At 37.1% G+C, this 22,517-nt stretch overlaps 3 protein-coding genes across 3 annotated transcripts; 2 read left to right on the forward strand and 1 right to left on the reverse strand.

Moving 5' to 3' along the window:
• Positions 1 to 186: 186 nt before the first annotated feature.
• Positions 187 to 13,608, forward strand: LOC145909195 (formin-like protein 2). The gene is made up of 21 exons (XM_082996526.1): positions 187 to 426; positions 622 to 705; positions 1,566 to 1,723; positions 2,150 to 2,233; positions 2,422 to 2,610; positions 3,212 to 3,340; positions 3,597 to 3,765; positions 4,091 to 4,201; positions 4,703 to 4,852; positions 5,183 to 5,284; positions 7,812 to 7,940; positions 8,350 to 8,533; positions 9,043 to 9,200; positions 9,852 to 9,993; positions 10,169 to 10,374; positions 10,793 to 11,029; positions 11,110 to 11,239; positions 11,630 to 11,763; positions 11,857 to 12,024; positions 12,102 to 12,285; positions 12,610 to 13,608. The coding sequence occupies exons 1-21, from the start codon at positions 316 to 318 to the stop codon at positions 12,714 to 12,716; spliced, it is 3,066 nt and encodes a 1,021-aa protein (XP_082852652.1). The 5' UTR covers positions 187 to 315; the 3' UTR covers positions 12,717 to 13,608.
• A 2,239-nt stretch (positions 13,609 to 15,847) lies between these two features.
• Positions 15,848 to 17,532, forward strand: LOC145908220 (uncharacterized). Its single transcript, XM_082995451.1, has 5 exons — positions 15,848 to 15,982; positions 16,122 to 16,235; positions 16,723 to 16,828; positions 16,898 to 16,996; positions 17,246 to 17,532. The coding sequence occupies exons 1-5, from the start codon at positions 15,877 to 15,879 to the stop codon at positions 17,412 to 17,414; spliced, it is 594 nt and encodes a 197-aa protein (XP_082851577.1). The 5' UTR covers positions 15,848 to 15,876; the 3' UTR covers positions 17,415 to 17,532.
• On the reverse strand, positions 17,500 to 20,700 carry LOC145908219 (leucine zipper transcription factor-like protein 1). Its single transcript, XM_082995450.1, has 7 exons — positions 20,630 to 20,700; positions 20,417 to 20,541; positions 19,987 to 20,181; positions 19,406 to 19,679; positions 19,060 to 19,203; positions 18,375 to 18,502; positions 17,500 to 17,640 (listed from the first exon to the last, which is right to left on the reverse strand). The coding sequence occupies exons 1-7, from the start codon at positions 20,630 to 20,632 to the stop codon at positions 17,622 to 17,624; spliced, it is 888 nt and encodes a 295-aa protein (XP_082851576.1). The 5' UTR covers positions 20,633 to 20,700; the 3' UTR covers positions 17,500 to 17,621.
• Positions 20,701 to 22,517: the final 1,817 nt, after the last annotated feature.

Genomic DNA, 22,517 nt, shown 5'->3' on the forward strand with positions numbered 1-22,517 from the left:
TGTTGCATCTTTATAGAGTTCCAAGTTTAATGTTACTCTTGATTAGGGTTAGAATATAACCAGCATTTTTTGTGTGTTCATTTTTTATCATGATATGTAGGAAAACTGTAAAATCTGATACTAAAATCCTTCAAAGCTATATTTTTTAGCTTGTTATAATATTTTAACATTTTTTGTTACAGAAAATGAAATGTTAATTGATTGCAATCCATTGCCGTCCTTATTAGATTTTTTATACATTGTTGCAATTTGTCACTGTGAGCACCACAGATAATCAAGTTTTCCATGCGATGATCAGATGACCTAACTGCAGTCATGGGAAATACGGAAAGCAACCGGCTAAATGACTACCGGTCACACAATGCCCCGATCAAATTGCCGATGCCTGATACCAGTGAAATAGATGAGAGATTTGACAAAGTTTTGGTGTGTATTATGTATACGTAGTTATTTTATTGAATAACAAAATCCAAAATCATGTTATTAGTATGTACCAGTCAAAACATACTTTAAATTTCTATAAATATACTTTCATAATATTTATACGACACAAAGAAGTAGTATAATTTGTTTAGCAATGTTATGGGATTATTTCATAAATTCCACCATGTTTTTGTAAAGGCTTCCATGAATCTTCCCCCTGACAAAGTTAAAGTGTTGACGAAATATGACAACAAAAAGAAATGGGAATTAATTTGTGATCAGGTAAGATTTACCTTAAATAATTTAAATTTTGAGAACAAAACTATTTGCTATCATACAGTAAATGTCCCATTTGTTCTGACAACATCCCTATGTGTATATATATACAATGTTTTTATGCTTGAATGGAAAAAAGGAATTCCAAGCATGCTGTTACAATAATGCAATATTCATGCGTGTTTGTGAAAAGCAGATGGCATGATTGTGTTATCTTTTGCTTTACCAATCACTTCCCCTGCACACTAAATTATTTACAAACAGTGGACAAACGTCAGGCAAATCCCCCCATTTCCCACTGGAGCAGTGCTGAAGAGAGATGTGCAGTTTTGAAAAACTAGTTCCTGTGCCTTGAAGTTGACTTGTTAGATTTAAATGAAGTGGTAGTTGTAGCTAATAAACTGTATCAACTAATCTGTATACAGAGTTAAGCTTCTGTAATCCAAGTTAGTCTATATGGCAAGACTTTGTAATCCCATACAGGCTACCAATTTACGATGCAAATAAATATATCTGTTGATGTTTTGAGTTGCAGTTAGTATAGCTGCAAATTTAGTTTCATCAAGTAAACTATATTGAAACATACGTATTGCTACCATTAGTTGATCATGACTTTTCGAGGTGCTCTGTCTTTTCTTGAGCGCCTCCTTAAGGCTTCAATTTTACGTCCATTTCAGGTATATTATTTTGTATTGAGTTAAGGTATCTACTTGCTTTCCAAAATCTTTTTTAGTGGAATAACTATGAAAACTATTTTGATTGTTACACAATTTACTATTGTACAATTTGCTTTTTTGTCACTGTACGGTTCATAGTTACAACTACCAAAGCTGCTGTTTTGTTTCATTTAAATTTCTATATTTTAGGATCGGGTGGAAGTAAAGCATCCTCCATCTCACTATATACAAGCACTTCTTAGTTACCTCGATCCGTCGCTAAGAAGAAAACGATTCAGGAAGAGAGTCAGTCAATCAACAAAAACTCTACGGGATCTGGAAATATCCTTAAGAACCAACCATATTGGGTAATTGATGAAACTGGTTTGTTTTCCCCATAAAACAGTTCCAGGATAAGTCCTATGGTGTTGTTTGCTAATGAAATCAAGAATGGTAATAGTATTTTTTTCCAATTTTTGCACTTTGCATCAACTACTGTGGACAAAAAAATAGGTTACTGTTCACTCTGTCTCAAAACAAGTTACATATATACTTTTACATTTAAACTGTATGTATATATATTGTTTATGTTTGGAAGTTACCCTTCTTGTTAGTAATTGGCATGTTTATACTAAATATACAAATACCAGTAAAACTTAATATTATGATGAGAAAAAAGGTATGGTTTATACAGTACCCTCTTGCAATTTGTTGAATTAATCTGCCTCTCACCATGAATATCGTTTTTTTTTATTTAAAGCTCTATTTTTTTTTTCATGTTATCTATTTTTCAGCTGGGTTCGAGAGTTTTTGAATGAAGAAAATAGAGGATTAGATGTTCTTGTCAACTACCTTGCTTTTGCACAATATGCCATCATGTAAGGTTACGTAGAACTCACCTTTACAAATTTAATATTTTTAGGGAGCAAATTTTTGCTTTGATATTTGGAGTATATACACACAAAGACTTCAAACATATGTTTAAATGTTTTTTTTTTTACTCAACTTCAATGTTCAAAATATTGATTTTAGTAAATTTTCTAAAAGTGTTTTTTTTTGTCTGTAGCTACGATCGCGGTTCTTCGTCTTCTGTCTCTTCCTCACCAACCAAATCCCTTGGTAGCACTGGTGACCTTAGCATAGGAAGCTCGTTAAGTGTCCGTAATTCAACTATGCCCAGAGCCTCCAGTCTGTCAAGATCACAAACCCTTCCTAACAGGAGAACATTAAAGAACTCAAGAGCTGTAATGGACAGGTATATATACTCATCATTTTACAATCTAGATGTACATGTTTGACTTTTCACAGCAATTAAAAAACCAACTTGTTGTGTTCAGCTTGCTGTAATAATAGGATATATATAACAATGAAAAAGTGAAACAAAAAATATACAAGTTGTTTTGTACAAAAGAACATCAACCAAAAAAAACATGTGGAACATTTCAGTACAATTGTAATCATATTTGCAACCTTTTGGTAACTTCTATTTCCTTTATATTTTTGACTGGTTTTTGGTTATTTCATGATCAGTTATAAATAATCACAAATTTGGTGTAGCAATGAGTAGTCGCCATGACAACATTTTATTTCCTGTGCTAGGAAGTCACATGATCTTGGTGGTGTGCTATTTGCCTATTTCTCATGTGTATTTGCCGCTGTTAACATTTTCAGGATATGTCCTTATGATAAGAAATTTGTTTCACTTTTTGTTTCAATTGAAAAGCCACACATGGCATTTCATCAACTGCACAATTAAACATATGTTGTTTTGTTGAATTTTAAGGGGATTATGTTATCACATATGGCAAAATACGATTTGATTTAACATTGTACACTCATTGTTATGAATATTTCAGAGATGATGTACATGTGTGCATTACATGTCTCCGAGCTATAATGAATTATCAATATGGTTTCAACCTGGTGATGGCTCATCCACAATGCATCAATGAAATCGCTTTGAGCCTCAATAACCGAAGTCTCAGGTCAGTTTTCAGGGCAAAATTGCTTGCTCAATTTCTGTAATGTGTATCTATGTTATGCTGAATTATGCACATAGGTGTTATTTTCACATTTGCTTGAAAATTTTTCTTCTAAAACGTCTTTTTGCTACTGATCTGCTTCTGATGTTCTCTTCTTAAAACTAACATACAATATCAAGTGATTTTCTAATGCCTGATTAAGTATGGGTGTGAAAGTATACACTAAAATCACAACTATATACCTGCTATGTTTGTTTAGAACAAAGTCCCTTGTATTGGAGTTGTTAGCGGCAGTTTGTCTTGTGCGAGGAGGTCATGACATCATTCTTCGTGCATTCGACAACTTCAAGTCTATATGCAGTGAAGTCAAGCGTTTCACGAAACTCATGTTCTTTTTTAAAACAGAAGCAGATAGCATCGATTTTATGGTAAAATGTTTTTTTAATCAATGAATACAATTATGTAATCATTATTTGGTTTGTTGTTTAGCAGTGTTTCTAGTTCAGGGCTTAACAAACTAGGGTTCTTGATGAATTTCTGGAATCCCGGTTTTGGTCCCACTGTTTACACCTAGTTCTAGTTCTCTAAGAATCAAGCAAAATGTTTGACACAATTGTGGTTTTTATTTAAAAATTCATATTCCCTGTCAGTGAGATTCTAAATTTATGGCCCTTTTCTTCAAGAAACTGTAAAATTGTTTATTTATAATTAGTCTTTTAGTGTTTAACAACCTAATGTTGAACTTTTTTGTAGGTATCATGTATGCAGTTTATAAACATTGTTGTACATTCGGTGGAAGACATGAATTTCCGTGTCCACCTACAACATGAATTCACTTTGCTCGGTCTCGATGCCTACCTGGAAGTAAGTTGAAAGTGCTTTGCAAACATTCTTACTCATATACCAGCAACTATAAATATAATGGCTTGCACATTTTTGCATCCATGTTTGGTATAGATTATAATATCATGGCCTATTAATAGTTTAACTTATTTTCTGCATAATAATACTTTTGCTATTTTGTATGCATGATCTTGCTCATACCCAGTATATAATATATATACATATGTTTATTCTTACACCCATGTTTGGTTTAGGGTAATAATACTGTGACCTATTAATGGAGCCTATTTGTTTTCTGTACTACAATTCTGCAATAAGTAAAAACCTACTGACGATGCCATTAAGGAGGCAAAATATTTATATCAGAATAAAGGCTGTAATGATAATTGACTGAAAAAACTCAGATACCAAGTCTTTGTTGCCCATAAGACTGTGTGGTAATTATAATACTTTACCAAAGAGTTCTGTGTAAACACCTTTTTTGAGTCAATTACAAACAATACTTTTCCTGTATGTTTTCAGGAGTTGAAGTTGACGGAGAGCGATCGCCTGAAAGTTCAGATCCAAGCGTTCCTGGACAACATGTTCGATGTTTCTTCCCTTCTGGAGGACTCTGAGATGAAGATCACCGCCCTTGAGAGGGTTGAATCCCTAGAGGAGCAACTCCTTGATGTAAGTTTGTCTCAGTGGGCCTTAATTGTAATTCAACCTGTGTCTATGATTTTTATTAACCTATTAATATTATGATATATTGATAGTCCCAAATATAAAGAAAACCCTGAATACATTATGATAGTATCAATAAACATTAATTTTATAATACTGTAACTAAATAAAAATGTAACCATTTTGCAGCACCCTTCACATTTTGTGGATTTATTACATTATGCCTCATAAAGTAATAATGGGAGTTTCTTTGTAATAAACCTAGTTTTCATTTCTTCTGGTCGATTTAAAGTCAATTTCAAACATTGAATTTCTAATGATTTTTTTCCCCTTTAGCTCAACGAAAAATTTCAAGAACAAGAATACGAAAACATGACCAAGATTGTTCAACTCGAGAAACAACTTTCCACCAACCTGAGTGAATTGACTTTGCTTAAGGTAACATTCGTTTAGTGTTTCTTTGGTTACTCTACAGCTCCACCTAGACCTCTTATCGTTTTGAATGTAGAACCAGTCTTAACAATTATGTAACTTCCAACGTTTTGGGGCCATAACCATTATCAGGAATAAGGTGTCAAAGCTCACCAATAATTGATTCTAATTAATACATAGAAATTATGGTTCCAAATAATATTGCCTTGTGAGGGCATGCACAGTTGTACACACAGTTGTGCCTGCCTTGTCATGTCATACCATGAAAATATAGAAAATAGTAATAATTTATAGAACAATTGTTTTGAAGCTATTAATATAAAGAAATATTGACTTCCCATTCAAAATGTTTTGGGTTTTTATCAATTTTCAGCGTCGTTTTGGTTTGCTCAATTACGTTTTACCACCAGAGGGCTCAACTGTTGATACTTCTGTGACTTATATTGACAAAGCCAGCTTAGATAAAGAGGCTTTAACAGGGGTATTTACATGGGTTTATTTTCCAGATGTTTTTTCTACATGCTTTAAATTTTATTTGGGCCAACCATACTAACCCACAGCAAATTTTTCAGTTTTAATTAACATTGCAACTATTTGTCAATATTATTAAGGTATTTTTTTGGAAACTTTTGTAAAATGAAAATTCAAAACATTAATGCTAAGACAAATACTCGGATAAGGCCAAATAATTTTGTTTTGCTCTGAACAATGGCTAATTTACTTTTTTGCATACTGACGTGCAGTTTTTTTATTGTTGATCAATTTTAATGCTTGCTGGACAGTCAGATGATGAGTCTGATGACAACATTAGTGATGATGTCATAAGCAATGACATTGGGAGTCTATTCTTACCAGTTAGTATTTGGCATGATGGTATGAGTGAATATGTCAGTGAGTTTAATGAAAATGTCATGTTTGTACCACCGTCTGATTGGTTGCATGATAACCAATCAGATTACTCCACCACATCTCAATCTTCCAGCAGCACTACAAGTCAGGATGACAACCTTTCCATGGAAAGTAGTTTAAAATCACAGAAAGATATGACGTTGCATTCTTCTCGCAGCGATCTTGGCATTGACAACTCCTTTATGATGGACCCAGAGTTCTCGTTTCTTCATGGGATGTCCCACCCTTTTCCATTTGAACCACCCCCAGTGCCCCCATTTTTACTGGACTCCGAATCTGTCCTCAACCAGCCTGAAACACATCCATTTTCCAGCGATGTAACTTCTTCAACGAGTGACATCTCATCTGAAATTCGCTCCTTAGCTCAAAGCAGCTCCATAACAAGTGAAAACCTCTCACATCGATCCATTCAAAGCAGTGCACCATCTAGTGATTACTCGAGCAGCGGCATGAGTTTTCCGTCTTTGAACATATTGCCAGCGATCGGGGAGCAAGCTTCACCTGAGGTTGTGAGTTCGTTGGAAAAGGAACTCAAGGAGCATATTGCTGTTAGAGAGCGTCGCAAATCAGAGGAACTTGTCATCTTTTCTAATAAGACTTCAACTTCATGGACAGTAAACCATCATGTGCTGCCCGACATTGGTGAAAATTTTACTCTCGTTCCCAAATCCCAACATGAAGAATCTAGCTCTCTGCCATCCCCAAGTGGAAGTTTGGCACTTCCACCGCTTCCGTTAAATGATGAAAGTGCGGAAGTTTTCAGACGCAACTTGTCCGATTCATCTTTGAATTCTCAGCTTCCAACCATCTGGGAAGAGAAGGTTTTCAAAACTACTGCTTGCAAATTTTGTGTTCCTCGTTATGTTGTGTGAATTTTCTTGTTTGAGAAATATGTTCGCATGTTTGCGACAAGGAAGAAGGCCATTAAAAATATCTGTAGCAAACATTATTATGGGAAATTAAAATTGAATTCAAATACCTACTTGGAAAGTTGCATCTGACTTTCCAACCCTTTCCCTGGCTCCTGACACAATCAGACCTTGTTAATCCATAACACTTAACATTTGGAAACACCATTATAACTTCTAGAAACACATTTCTTTCCTTGCATTGACCTCATTATATTCTAATTTCGTTAAATACGAATGCCCTGCTTAATAAACATTATTGCACAAAACAAAGTACTCAGGATAAACCAGTTATCACTGACTGTACCTTCCTTGATACAGTATGATCCCACTAGTTTAGCTCCCAGATTTTTGCCTAGGGTTTACCAACCCACTGGAAATCAATTTGTGTTTGCCCTGACTACAATGCTGTCTGCATGGATCTTGTTGCAGACTCTTTGAAAGCAGTTGGATATCAGTTTGTTTTGCCGTTGAAAACATTGGAAACCAATGTGATAAATATGTAAAGGTTCTGTTTTGAAATGTGACCTGTAACATGGTTTTATTTATGGGGTGAAATGTGGTTTTGTGTTTTGTGACATTATGTCAATCCTTTTACTTTACTTTAAAAAGGTGGCGGCAAATATTTTTAAATGTCTAACTTTTTGTCAGTGCAAATTACCGGAATTTTTTCTTTAATATTTGGTCAAATTTTCATGCCGTTGTTTTGAATGCAGAGAAGTGGAGGAGGTATGACATCACTTCCACCTGGTGGTGATATGAAACTTCCAGGTCTTCCAGGATTGCCTGGAGGTCCTGGTGGTGAAATTTCTGACCTGAATTCAGCGATCAAAGTAAAAACAAAGGTATGCACTCATATAATAAAACTTTTAATAGTTGTTTTCACTTTTTTTTTCCCTTATTTTTTAAATCATTGAGTTTTTCTTCTGCACAAAAATCATTCAAAGAACTTATTGTGGATAGTGATTTATGCTGAAATTGCCATTTTTTCATCATTTTTCTGTCAGCAATACATTATGCAGTGGAAAATTAATCTGACATATGCACCACAGATAATATCTTCAACAATCTTCCTAACCGTTTTCGTATCAAAAAACAAATACTTTTTTCTGTAGGCAGAGTTGAAAACGTTTTTCTTACATCTTAAATAGATTAAAAATTTTGCTTTAAATCATTCACGGAGTCATCTATTTATTTAAATTGCTCACTCAAAAAACAAGTGGTAATAAGGAAACGCATTATTTTTTTTTCCAGGATCTTCCATCATCAACATCGAGTAAATCCCCCTCCGGACCTCCTGCTCCTCCACCTCTCGCATCAGGAGGAGCGAGCAAGAGTTCTTCCATTCCTCCCCCACCTCCTCCTCCTCCATCCTCAGGAATTCCACCACCCCCAGGAATTCCCCCTCCACCAGGGTCTGTTCCACCCCCACCCCGTGGTAAGAAAGTAATTTAATGATTGGGATGTAAGTGTAACATACTCTAAAGGAGCACTTACTAAAAACTAGGATCGGCCTGGTAAAAGGTGGCAATTCTATTCTTTCAAATGGTTAATTTTTTGCACAAACAACACAACTTAACATTAAGCAAAGTGAAAGTGATTTAAAGAGAGTGTTGTATGTAAGTTATATACATTCGGCCTGGTGAGCTTTGTCAGTTTCTTGTTCAAATAGAATTTTGCTTGAACAATTTTATATGAATATGGTACGGCCGATGTCCGTAAGGTGAAATATGTATTCTCACGAATTACCAAACTGATCCTTGTTTAGCAAGTGCTTTTCTTGTGTACCTAAAGGTCAACAATCACATAACAACACTTCCAGTGTTGTTTTATCTCCTAGCTCACTATACTCTGGCCTTCTTATTGCTTCAAAACTTACATGTTTTACGCGCTTTTAAAATCCTACTACATAAACTTCTTTATTCAAACGTCATAATGCTTTTCAAGGCGTCCCCAACTTACCCAACCTTCCCGGTGGTCTCAAAGCCAAACAGCGCCACCATCCGAAATATCGACTCCCGGTGCTTAACTGGTCGGCTCTTCGACCCAACCAAGTTTCGGGGACAATCTTCAACGAGCTTGACGATGAATCTGTGTTAGGAAATGTAAGTTTTTCACCATTTAACCATGTATGAGCGTGTAGCTGTTTGATATCAAATGGTCTTCACTGGGTAATATTTATTGTGAACAGTTGTCGGTAGATTTGTCGTCCTTACAACTGTGCATGAGTGTTGAGCCGTTTCATGCAAAATGGTCGCACTTAATATTTATTGTGAACAGTTTTTGATAGAAAACACAAAACATCCATTCTGTTTTCGACATCGTATATCTAAGTGTAGCATAATGGGAAAAAATAGTGCATGCACTTCCCCACTATCTACCCATTAAAATGATGATAGCTTAAACCGTCGTAATTTCAGCAGATTATCGTATCACCGAAATAAAATAGAACAAACCTCAAAATCACTTATAAACAAAAGAGCCAATATTGATAATTGTGCTGCGAACTGTTCACAATGTTTTTGACCCATCAGTCTACCTTGCTATAGTTATGCTGCAAGACTGTCATAAGCTGCACTGATGAAACCCGGTCAAAGTGTTCCTGTGTGTAAAAGGCGCAATAATATTCATTGTAAGGTGCAGACAGGTTGCACTGATGAGACTTCGAAACAGCGTGTACACCTGTCTGCAGCTCTCTCTGTCTGAAGTGTTGCACTGTTACCAAATAACTGTAAATCCACCATCCCTTTCGTTAGATTGACATGGCAGACTTTGAGGAAATGTTCAAAACGCGAGCACAGGACACCGAAGCCGACCGACAGCGACTCCAGAAACTCGCGGAGTCTCAACAAAGGAGGGGACAGTCCCTCATTGACGTCAACCGCGCCAGGAATCTTGGTGAGATGACGTTCCATGTTACGCTTTGATGACTTAATGCAGCCGAACACTTACGCACTGTACCTTAATCCCAATAAACGCAAAATGTGACATATAAGTGTGTGAAGTATCGTTTTATTTAATATATAATTTCCACACCATTATTAACAAACAAATTTCCCGCATTTTTTTCCAGCCATCACACTCCGCAAGATCGGACTGAACACAGACGACATTTGCAGATCCGTGTACAGTTACGACCTCAAGTCTTTACCTCTGGAATACGTTGAGATGCTCCCACGTTTTATACCAAACGAGGGGGAATTGAAGGCGTTCAAAAATTACGAACGTTCTGGCAAATCTTTTGACGATCTGGCGTCTGAGGATAAATTCATGTGGCTGGTGAATATTTAGTTTTAGAAAACAAACGACACTTAAATACTTCTTTGTATTCAAAGTGAGCACCTGCTTTTTATGCTCTACTACCTTTAATAGTAGAGCATAAAAAGTAACGCATGCCTCCATAGAGTACTAGCCAGGCTACATTTTGGTGCTGGAGTTAAATACCTAATGGGTTAATGCGTGCTAAAGTTACTGTCCCAAAAAAGTTGGAAACGATAGTCATGCTTTCTGGAAAATTATATCAATAAACAAAAGCTGCTAATTGGACATTTCCAAAAACCCAAACGCACGTATTTTTTGAAAGTTATCTTTGTATAAATTTTGCATCGTATATTACTCAAGTTGTAACGGTACGATAATTGTAACAGTGAAAATTTTTCTCCACAACAAAACGCAACAAGATTATTTTGCTTTTCAGTTCGGTCGTGTTGAAAGACTCCAACAGCGACTTAACATTATGATTTTCATCGGCAACTTTCCCGATACTTCGCTGTCAATCACGCCGCAAATCGCGTCCGTAATTGCGGCGTCCATGTCCATTAAATCGTCGGGCATGCTCAAGAAAGTCTTGGAAGTTATCCTGGCGTTCGGAAATTACATGAACAGTGCCAAGCGTGGTGCCGTCTATGGTTTTAAACTGCAAAGCTTGGACGCTGTAAGTTACACGCAATAGTAGAAAATTTGTTAGTTTTACGTCATATTTTGACGTCACAACATCTAAATGTGTGTTTACAGCTGGTGGATACAAAATCGACGGACAAGCGTCAAACTTTGTTGCATTACATTGTCAACGTGATTCAAAATTATTACCCAGAAGTCTCAAAATTCTACAATGAATTGCGATATGTGGACAGAGCAAGTAAAGGTACAGTAGGAAGTAATTAAGTTGCTGCCTCGTCATGAGAAAATATGTCTTCTTTTGGACGTCATTTAATGTCTGATACAATGCACTTTTTTAATAATTTATACAAAACCCTGTTGAGCAATAATTTAATTACGAGTAACGATCCTGGTGTTCCAAAGAAAATTCGTGTCAGGCGATTAATCTGATTATCGTAAACACAATCTCGACTCGAAATATCAAAACCAACTGAAATCATTCAAATGGAATAAGACATGGATGTGAATTTCTATCACTAAAATGTTTTCGTTTATTGATCATATCCTTGATAAATTTTCCGAAAAATCATTCAGTTTGTGAAAAAATTCATGCAATTCTTCTAAGCTGGGTAATATTATTGACAACTTTGTTTAGTTTCATTGGAAAACATATTGGCTGATGTGAACGGAATCAAAAAGGGGATCCACCTCGTTCAGAACGAATACGAAACCCACCAACATCCAGTGTTAAAAGATTTTATCGCGGCATCCACGGACAAAGCGGCCAAGGTAAAAAAAAGTGTCAACTTTACGTTGCAACATTAACGTAGCCAAAACGAGAAAAAAGGGCACATTGCAAACGTATGGAAAAAATGTTTCCAGATAATGCAAGACGCACAGACAGCCCAGGAAGCCTACAAGAACGTTGTCGAGTACTTCGGGGAGTCCCCTAAGTCGATGCCGCCCGAGACCTTTTTCCCAATGGTTGATCGATTCATAAAAGCTTTCCAGAAGGCAGAGAAGGACATGGAGGAATGGAAACTCGCCGACGTAAGTCCACGTTTGCTTTGCCCGGGTTAGTCGCGACGTCACTGCAACGTAACAACGCTGTTTATGACGTCACACAGGAGAAGCGCGCCGAAAAGGAGCGACGGGCGTTGGAGCAGCAGGAGGAGAAGGAGCTCCGGCGCAGGATGAAGGAGGAGATGAGGAACGGGGAACAGAAGTTGATCAGCGAACTACGGAACAAACAGAGGAAGGATAGGAGAGCTATTGAAGGCAGGGACGGTGCGATTGAAGACAACATTAACTGTGAGTACTGGCTCTGTGGGTTTTGGAGCCAAATTGAAACCTAACGCGGTATCGGTTCTTGCACTGTAATCACAAGGAGTCGATTCAACCTATAGTACAAAGGTGATTTAAATCCAGTTCAACGAATTAAAATTTAAACCGCAAAGCAAGCCGCACCCAAAGCGAGTAAGACGCATACATCCACTGAAGGCGCACTGGAGTCGCGCTGACACAAAAAATTAATAAATGACGCGTAAGCGAGCGATTGGCAACATCGGTCAAGGTTTCCGATATGCTATGAGAATCCATGGGTGCCAAAATAATAACTTCTGACGTACGTTGCAGATATCAAATCAGAGCCATACAGAAGAAGCGACACCGTCCATCGTAGCTTCAGGAAAAAAGCGAAACCCGAACCAACGCGTCTCGCGCAAATGTCGACCATGTTGTGATCTCATCGTGTTCCTACGTAATCACCAATGACGTCACGTCTCGTCACAATGTGTCAAATTGAGCTACCAGTGTTTTACTCTTCATTCTGACGTTGTGGATCACGTCAAATCGACGTCACACTTGCAAAACGTCATCTGTATTACGTTGCGTGGCTTTCGAGTTGGATGGCTTTAACATCAAAGTGTATGACGTCACGGATACTGGTTGATCACCCGCTGTGCAATGAAATATGCGGCAAATATTCAACTGGAAAATTATCATGATCATGTGACGTTGCTATTGTGACGTCGTGAATGACAATCATGCTTCTCGTGTTACGTAGATGCAATTGAGGCAGCACATTCTCTGACGTCAAGTCTGGTGCGATTTTTCTTAGTGTTATTTTAGTAGCAAACCCGTAACATTTGTAACAAACTTTTAAGCAGGGTAAATTCAAGCCTTTCTTGTACTTCGTGTTAAAATTGTTCTTTTTCGTGTAAATAATTCTCCGTGCCTTTGCGCCGCTTTTCAGACCTGTGTCTGTACATCATACCACGTATGCGGAACATAATATTACGCATTCATACCATGACGTCACGATGACATCATGTTAACTCCGTCCTGTAACGTCTCTTTTCGCGTTTGCATTTATCTTTTACGCTGCTCCGCGGCGCCCACTACAGAGTCCGCACCCTATTTATTACGTCACGAAAAGGTACACAACGTCGTTTGTGACGTCATCGTGAGCTTGCGAGCATTCCGCCAAGGTACACACACCTTTCTATGACAAGACCTTTGTTTCTCTTTTTTCTGTATTTCCTTGTGTTTTTCCTCACCCCTTGCAGTTTTAACTCAAAATGCAAAACGACTTGCGGCACTTTTTCATGCATTTGCGGAGAAATAAAACAGAATACGCAGAAGTAAAGCTGGATATTTCAATTTCCAACTATAAAAGGGTTTGCCTAAAATGACATAAAAACATTTCCAACAACCATAGCATAACGCGCTAGGTTTGTGTTAAGTATATTTTAGCCAAGAGACAACCAATTATTTACCGTTAAAATGCATTGTAGTTTGGGCGACATTTTTTTTGAGAAGAACATTCAAGATCTTAAATGTTCAAACTCAAAAAATATTTCCGGCACCTTTCAGACTTTCACCACCTACATACCAACACCAACCCACCAACTATACGTGGATTCAAAACTATAGAAAGATCATCACATATTATATGATGGTGCCATCTGACACAGCCAAAAAATCTTCGTCGCCAAGATTCTTGAATCTTCCTCTGTTCATTAAATGAATAGTGGATGTGTCACTTGATGACGTCGTTGAATTATTTTGACTGACGTTATCGTCAGGTTCTACGTCAGTGTCGAGTTGAGCTGGCAATGTTGCACCAACCATGATGTTTTCGGTACTAGGTAATTCTGCGTCTTTTTCAAATGTAACTTTATTAGTTGCATTATTTGTTTTTTCCGTGATGTCATGTTCGATGACGTCATTTCCGCCTTCCCTTGCACAAACTGACAGTAGGCCACAAAATCCGAACCACTGGGATTTGCATCGAAGTCCGTCTTTGCATTGACCAATCATCGGCCCGCACGAGTCCCCTACGTCACGTGACTTAAACTCGTCATCCGTGACGCATTTTCCCATTCCGCATATTCCACTCAAAGAAAACGGGTCGATTTTACATTTCAATCCTGATTTACAATTTCCCTCGTAACCGCCGCAGTTTTGCCCTTCCTGTCTTGAATTAAACTCGGCCTGGTCAACGCAACGTCCCGTTGAACGGAAGATTCCGGAATATTGGCATTTCAACTCTTTTCCACATTCTCCTTTCCAGCCACCACATTCGTCGCCTGGCCCGAGGAGACACTCCGGACAAAGTTTGTAACCTTAATAAAATAGGCTACATAGTGTCACTCGATTAACGCAAACAGAAAGGTCGAAAAATAGCATTTGTACGGTATAAAAACAACCTTTATTCTAAACAAATGTTTTCGGAATAAGTTGTGTACTATATATGGTTTTAATCTATTTGTTGCACGCAAAGCAGAAGCACACAAAATGTGTATTAATTCTGACCTGCTATTTCCAGACAAGGGTGTTCGCCAACTCCATATTTGCAACCATCCGTTGGTGGGCAGTCAGTCGTCAACATCCCGCTTTTCCTGTCATACTTGAACAAGTCAAAATAGAAATCAAATCCCCAACAAAAGCAGGCTTCAGAGTTGGAAAAAAACAAAACTGTCAAAATTCCGAATACTGACAAAAAACGAAATAGCATTTCGCAATTATTCTGTTCCTGTGCTCTCAGTAACGCAATACGGTATTAGGCGCTAACGTACCAGCTCTTTGTAGACAGTGAGTGGAAAATAAACACTTGAAAAGGGGATGCACAGCGAGATGGGAAACTTACACTTGTGGGGCTTTAATTTTATAAGTTTGCAGTGCAGAAACAAAAGCTAAATAAAACACAAGCAAAAAAAACTGCACTGGCGCGGAAAAACCGTAAGAGTTATCGAGTCAGACGCCCATGTTAAAGGTGATTTCCTCACAGAAAATCTCTGTCTGCCGTGGGATCGCTGCTAGTGGCATTGGAAGGTGATGGGTTTCGAAAGGTTGCATATGACGTAAAGTGGCCACTCGGCCGTGCTTGCCAAAGCAAAACCCATCAAACGCAAACGCGAACTGGGTTCTATAAACGTTTTCTTTAAACCTAATCTAACATGATGGTGTAAAATTCGGCGGTGATCGGAATCAGCTGCAAGTTGCGGCTGTCGCATCATCGTAGGTCTCGTTGATGATCAATCACACGTGCTGATAAAAAGTACACAGGTGAGCAGCACCACTAAGTCTGAAAAATAAAAAAACAACTTGCACTGCTGTCTTCAACAATTTTATGATTTTAATGCAAAATGTCTGCTACAATAGAACTCGAATTGGATTTGTCCAAAAATTTGTACCGCGTATTTTTTTCACTTAATTTTTGGGTATGTTGATTCAAAATGCCCGATCATGGTGTCCTTGGCTACAACGTTTCGATATGCGTAAGGTAGATATTTGCAATGCCGTTCTTTCTGTGTTTACGTCAAAGAATTTTTATTTTACGGTTGATTGACGTTTGTTTTTGTACTTTACATGTGTGTTGAAAAACAAAGTGATTGAAGGATGTTTAAGGCTATTCTTAATCCCTATTTTCTCACTGGCACTGGGACCATGGTGCTGTTTGGTGTTGGAGTCTACGAATACGCAAAACGACAAACGGAGGCTACCGGTAATTTTTAGGGGTCTTCTCCTGTCTAGTCTAGTTTGCATTCTGGCCCCGTCCCTTGGTTGCGGTTTTCACATTGAGCAATTATTGCCGTTTTGTGTGAAATTATGCTCTTTCATGACAACATTTTATGCTAAAATAGGTTTCCACGTAAGAGATCCTGACACAAGATTACGAAAACTGGAAAAAGATGTTTTGGTTGCAAAATATATGCGAGATCGACTGAGAGCTGTGGAATGCAAGGATGAAACCGATGGTTAGTATCACTGAATTGTTAAACATGTATGTGCAAACTAAAGTTTTTGCTGAAATAACAAAATTGTGCAATGCAGAAACTTGATTTGTTGGAGGTGATTGTTTACATATATGTGAAGGTTGCCTGGCAAATTATGTTTTTCAACAACCTTAACCTGAGCCCCACATGCCCACTGTCACTGAAGCTTGGTTGGTTTTAGTTGTGACTAAAAATGTCTTAATTCAAACTCGCTAGAAGCCCGACTTTTTATATCTTGCTCCAATTTGGCAGCTCAAGTGGGCTCTAAGGGATCTATTTACATCTAGAATTATAAATGAAATTAATAGAGAAAACGTCAGAAAGTGACTACAGAAATCAGCCTGTGCAAGTCGGTGACTGATGGATCTATCTTTACAAAGTATAAGATCTTATACTGGCACTGATCGTCTTTACTTCTTTTAGAGTTCTAGTAATATAATATTGTAATAAAATTATTGATATTTTTTAGCTTTCAACAACTGCTGCATTGAACAAAACAAAGCTGGCCGTGGACTTTTTGCTTTCACCAAATGCAAAACACAGAATGATACAATGATGGAATGCATGAATAAAAGGTAAGCTCAGTTTGAAGTTATCAGTTGAATTCACTCATGAAATATTGTATGACGTGTTTTTTTTCCAAGATTTTTGGATGAAGACTTTTATAAGATGTGTAAGGAACTGTATCTTTATGACAAAGCCCTTTTCCTACAATGTAAAGTCAAAAAAAGGTCAAGAGAGAAGTAAGTAGTGCGGTAATATGATGGTATTGGGAAACAAAATCTCCTAAATTTTAACGTAAAACACTGGGGTCTGGTAACGTGATTGCATTGAATGTAGTTGAGAAAATACATTGAAAATCTTATAAAATCTACCCTGTAGTTGTGTGGGATTCGTTTTGCAAATAATTGCATTGTCAACCCTACGTTGAATGTTAACTATAGATTTGTACAAGAAAATATTTTGAAATTTGCTTTGTACTTCGGATTCAGGATAAAGAAGATTATCAAGGAAAAATTACCACTTGATGCTGAGTTGGATGAAGATCAAAAAATTTATTTTAAAGGCGTCATGTCTGTATTTATTGAAACTGGAAATGTGGACGAATATGATGAGATTCTCTTAAAAGACACTGATTATGATAAAACTAAACCTGCATGAATTATGAACTGCATTCTGTCTTTTTTGCTTTAAAAAAATTGTGACACTCCTTTTAGTGAATAAAGTATATTCGCAATGCTGACATAGCGGACAGATGTTGTACTGCAGTAAAAATATATGTACTTTTTTATTCTAAAATGTTGCTGTGCAATCAAAGTTGTGCAAACGGCAGGCGGCAAAATATCCTCTTGTGGAGTTTCCAGGCTCTCAGTCAGTGGTTTCATATCTTAAGAAAAAAAAACACAATGTTGTCAACCAAATGAAATTACAGATTTATCACATCAATTGTTGAAGTAGCCAAATTTCATAAGAGACGTAAATGTATTAACTGAACAAACTGTCAAATAAGCAACATGATTGTGCAAAAAAAGCCATAATATTGCAAAGCTGCAGACAGGGTGTGTACACGCACTGTTTCGACCTGTAAGGTCTCATCAGTGCATCTGTTGAGTGGCACTGTGCTAGCTTTCACACTAGTCTCCACTTTGTGGTACCTTTCGGTCAACGTCGATCTGCAGGGTACCCTATACTAGGTACCGAACAACAGAGACGACGAACCACTGTGGAGCGCACTATGGCCAAACGGAACTGCTTGGTAACCGATAGTGCAAAAGGCATAAAACACCAATGTAATATATGTGCAAAAAAAGCCATAATATTGCAAAGCTGCAGTATAGGGTACCCTGCAGATCTACGTTGACCGAAAGGTACCACAAAGTGGAGACTAGTGTGCCTGCTAGTGTAAAAGCTAGCACAGTGCCACTCAACAGCTGCACTGATGAGACCTTACAGGTCGAAACAGTGCGTGTACACACCCTGTCTGCAGCTTTGCAGGCAACATGTTATTCTTGAAAAGCTGTTTCATTTTTTGGGCAAACAAAAACATGGTGCTTAGTTTGATTCTACAGATTGCTTTTGAAACTATTTGAAAAAATTGTGCATTCCCAATTTTTTTCTTACTTTCCCAGTTTTTTTCTCAGCTCTTTGAGTTGTTCATTTTTCTTTCCCAACATATCTCTAAGGTTTTTATATGCAGCAGTTTCCCGAAACTTTTTATCCAATTCCTTCTCAGCCATGTCCAGTTGGTCCTGTAATATTTGCCAAAATATTCTCATCAATTTACCAAGCACGCTAAAGGATGTTAGCAACCCTCCGATTGGCAAGTTTTTGAACAATTAAGGTAAACTAAATTAGATTAGGATAGCCCAACTTCTGGTGCCTGTTATAATTGCTTACTTGTTGCTAGATTACCAGTCTAATTTGGCCACTTATACAAATGCTATAGTTAAAGAAACATTTCAACCACCGATATTTCATAAACAAGCAATTAAACTAAATTATGGGTTAGTAACATTTATCAGCAAAATTTTGTCCTAAAGTATGGATTACATGTGAAATCAACATTTTTGTTTTATTAATATTTTAATCTCCAAGAAACATCTATTATTAAACACTGGCATGAAAAATAAATTTGCAGCCTGTGATGGCCGGTGACAAAAGAAAATTGTACCTGATGTAAAAAGTATATAGTATCTACCTTGTACAGAATATGACATGGGGTAATAATGACTTTGCAACTAAGTTATATCGAAACCACTTTTTGTCTGCAGAAAATGTATATTGTAGTTACTTGTAATTCATTTACCTGCACTTTAAGTAGTTCGTGTTTTGTTGAAGTCAAGCTAGAAGCCAGACTTTCGTTTTCTGTTGATTTTACCTTCAAACTGGAATCAAAATCTTTTTGCAGTTTTGAAAGTTGGTTGTCAAGCTCCATAGAAGAACCTTTGTCCTGTAAAAAAAAGAAAAAAAGTTGCTTTTAACAGTCAAGCAAAGTATCCAATACAAAAAATATCATTAGTTTTCTTTGAACAATTGCTCCGTATTTTGGAAAAAGTACAAAGTAAAGAGATCAGGTTCTCAGAAAGTAGTTATATTTTTAAGTTATATTGAATAAATTGGTGTTATGGTACACATAAGCAAAGCATATATACCATCACTGCAGCAGGTTTTGCTCCAAGACTTTTAATCTGATGAGTCAAAGCTTCGTTTTCCTCCAAACACTTTGTTACATGCTTTTCAATGGACTTGCTCCGCTCTCTTAGCTGTTCATTTTCACTTTGTAACCGCTCAATTTCCTTTTGCAGCAATGCTACACCACCTTTTTCATTCAACGGCTCCAATTTTTGTTTCCATGACATAGGATCAGAAGATCCTCCCAAAAGAAGTTCCCTTTCTTCAAAATCAGCAATTTGATCTAGCAATTCTCTGCAGAAAACAAAAAATCCTACATGAACTTGCCAAACACTAAAACTTAGTGATTATTATGATATTTTGTTTGTTAAAGGTGACACCATGATTACAAAAACATATAATTACATAGATTTAAATCTTTATGACGGAATAAACTTTTTTGGCTTTAAGAGTGCCAGAGTCAATTTGCAATTTCAAAATAAAATAATTTTGTTTGCATTTGATATGACACAAAGTCTTGGGTGATAATTAAAACAATTATACAGGCAATATTGTAGTCTGTAGACCTGCATACAAGTCATAACAATAAAATATTGCTTACCTATTTTCCAGTTCGGATATATCAGCTGCAAGTTTTAAATGCCACTTTTCAGCTTGTGTCATCAGTTGTCGTAGTAACAGCACACTTGTATGACTGCTGTTCAATAATTCCACTTCCATTTCACCACGCACCATACTAAGCAGTCCATCTAACATCTCAGTCACTTCATCTTGTGTGTAAGTGTCTTCATACAATCTGTCAATTTAGCACATGAGCTGAAAAATTTAGCAAGTGAATATACAAACTCAATAATAGGATTAAACCTTTGTAACATACTCATTAGGCATGTTTAAAAAATACTTTTACACGATTATTTTCTGTTTCTGTGACATAGTGTGCTACAAATTAGGCTATTTCATTTGAAAGAACCCATTGCAAACCCAATAGATTGACTTTTTAACAATGAATAGCGGAAAAACATAATACACACCTGCTGTCCTTAAGATCTTGAAAGCAATGATCAACAGACTTTAAACGTTGTGCTCTTTTAAACCGACTGAATCGAATAAAATTAACAACATGTTGATGGTGGTGGTCGTTTACGCCAAGCTCCGACTACAAAAAAAACGAAATCTAGCGGTAACCGGGGTAAAATTTGATGAAAATTGTGAATTACTACTACAACAGTATCTGAAAATCTTACCATTATGCAAAAAAGGTAAAGATTTCACAGAATCCGAACAAAAAACCGCGTCGTTGGTTTCCCTGCCGAACTATGTTAATTTATCAGAAAAAACGCAACCACTAGGAGTTAAATTTTGATATAGAGGGCGCTATCATCGTAATGCTTTTGTGAATATTTTGCTGTACATAAATTACAGCCCTGATATCTTTGCAAACAACACATATCTTATCAATATTTCCGATTTAAAATTTTATTTAATATCAAAATCATAAATAAACATTTTTATATTCGCTTTGCCACTTCGGGCGGTCGATGTCATATAGGGCTGTAACGTTACGGCTAACATAGGTAAGCGTCCAAGATCAGTAAACTGGACAAAATCGGTAACCTAAACACGTGACTGCAGCGGAAAACAGGGAGGGTACATATTTTCATCCAAGGGGAGTAATTGAAATCATATAACCTGTACTGCGTCATCGATAGGTAACTTCATTAATTGTTACGGGAATCACGCTATACCTTGCACTGTGTCCATGATAGGCAAGTTTGTTAAACGTAAGAGTACTCACGCTATACCTAGCACTGTATCCATGATAGGTAAGTTTGTTAAACGTTGGACTATAGTCACGCTATACCTTGCACTATGTCCATGATAGGTAAGTTTGTTAAACGTTGAGGTAGTCACGCTATACCTTGCACTATGTCCATGATAGGTAAGTTTGTTAATTGTTAGGGTAGTCACGCTATACCTTGCACTATGTCCATGATAGGTAAGTTTGTTAAACGTTAGGGTAGTCACGCTATACCTTGCACTATGTCCATGATAGGTAAGTTTGTTAATTGTTAGGGTAGTCACGCTATACCTTGCACTATGTCCATGATAGGTAAGTTTGTTAAACGTTAAGGTAGTCACGCTATACCTTGCACTATGTCCATGATAGGTAAGTTTGTTAATTGTTAGGGTAGTCACGCTATACCTTGCACTATGTCCATGATAGGTAAGTTTGTTAAACGTTAGAGTTGTCACGCTATACCTTGCACTATGTCCATGATAGGTAAGTTTGTTAAACGTTAAGGTAGTCACGCTATACCTTGCACTATGTCCATCATAGGTAAGTTTCTTAATTTTTAGGGTAGTCACGCTATACCTTGCACTATGTCCATGATAGGTAAGTTTGTTAATTGTTAGGGTAGTCACGCTATACCTTGCACTATGTCCATGATAGGTAAGTTTCTTAATTGTTAGGGTAGTCACGCTATACCTTGCACTATGTCCATGATAGGTAAGTTTGTTAAACGTTAGAGTAGTCACGCTATACCTTGCACTATGTCCATGATAGGTAAGTTTCTTAATTGTTAGGGTAGTCACGCTATACCTTGCACTATGTCCATCATAGATAAGTTTCTAAATTGTTAGGGTAGTCACGCTATACCTTGCAGTATGTCCATGATAGGTAAGTTTGTTAAACTTTAAGGTAGTCACGCTATGCATTGCACTGTGTCCATCATAGGCAAGTTCGTTAATTGTTAGGGTAGTCCCGTTATACCTTGGATTGTGACGCAATAAGTAGCTTTGTTCAACGTTAGGGTAGTCACGCTATACCTTGCACTATGTCCAACATAGGTAAGTTCGTTAATTGTTCAACGTTTAACAAAGTTACCCATCACGGACATAGTGCAAGGAATAGCGTGACTACCTTAACGTTTAACAAACTTACCTATTATGGACATAGTACAAGGTATAGCGTGACTACTCTAACGTTTAACAAACTTACCTATCATGGACATAGTGCAAGGTATAGCGTGACTACTCTAACGTTTAACAAACTTACCTATCATGGACATAGTGCAAGGTATAGCGTGACTACTCTAACTTTTAACAAACTTGCCTATCATGGACATAGTG

The sequence above is a fragment of the Ascidia mentula genome, chromosome 7, assembly GCF_947561715.1.
Source record: "Ascidia mentula chromosome 7, kaAscMent1.1, whole genome shotgun sequence".
Classification (NCBI taxonomy): Eukaryota; Metazoa; Chordata; class Ascidiacea; order Phlebobranchia; family Ascidiidae; genus Ascidia; species Ascidia mentula.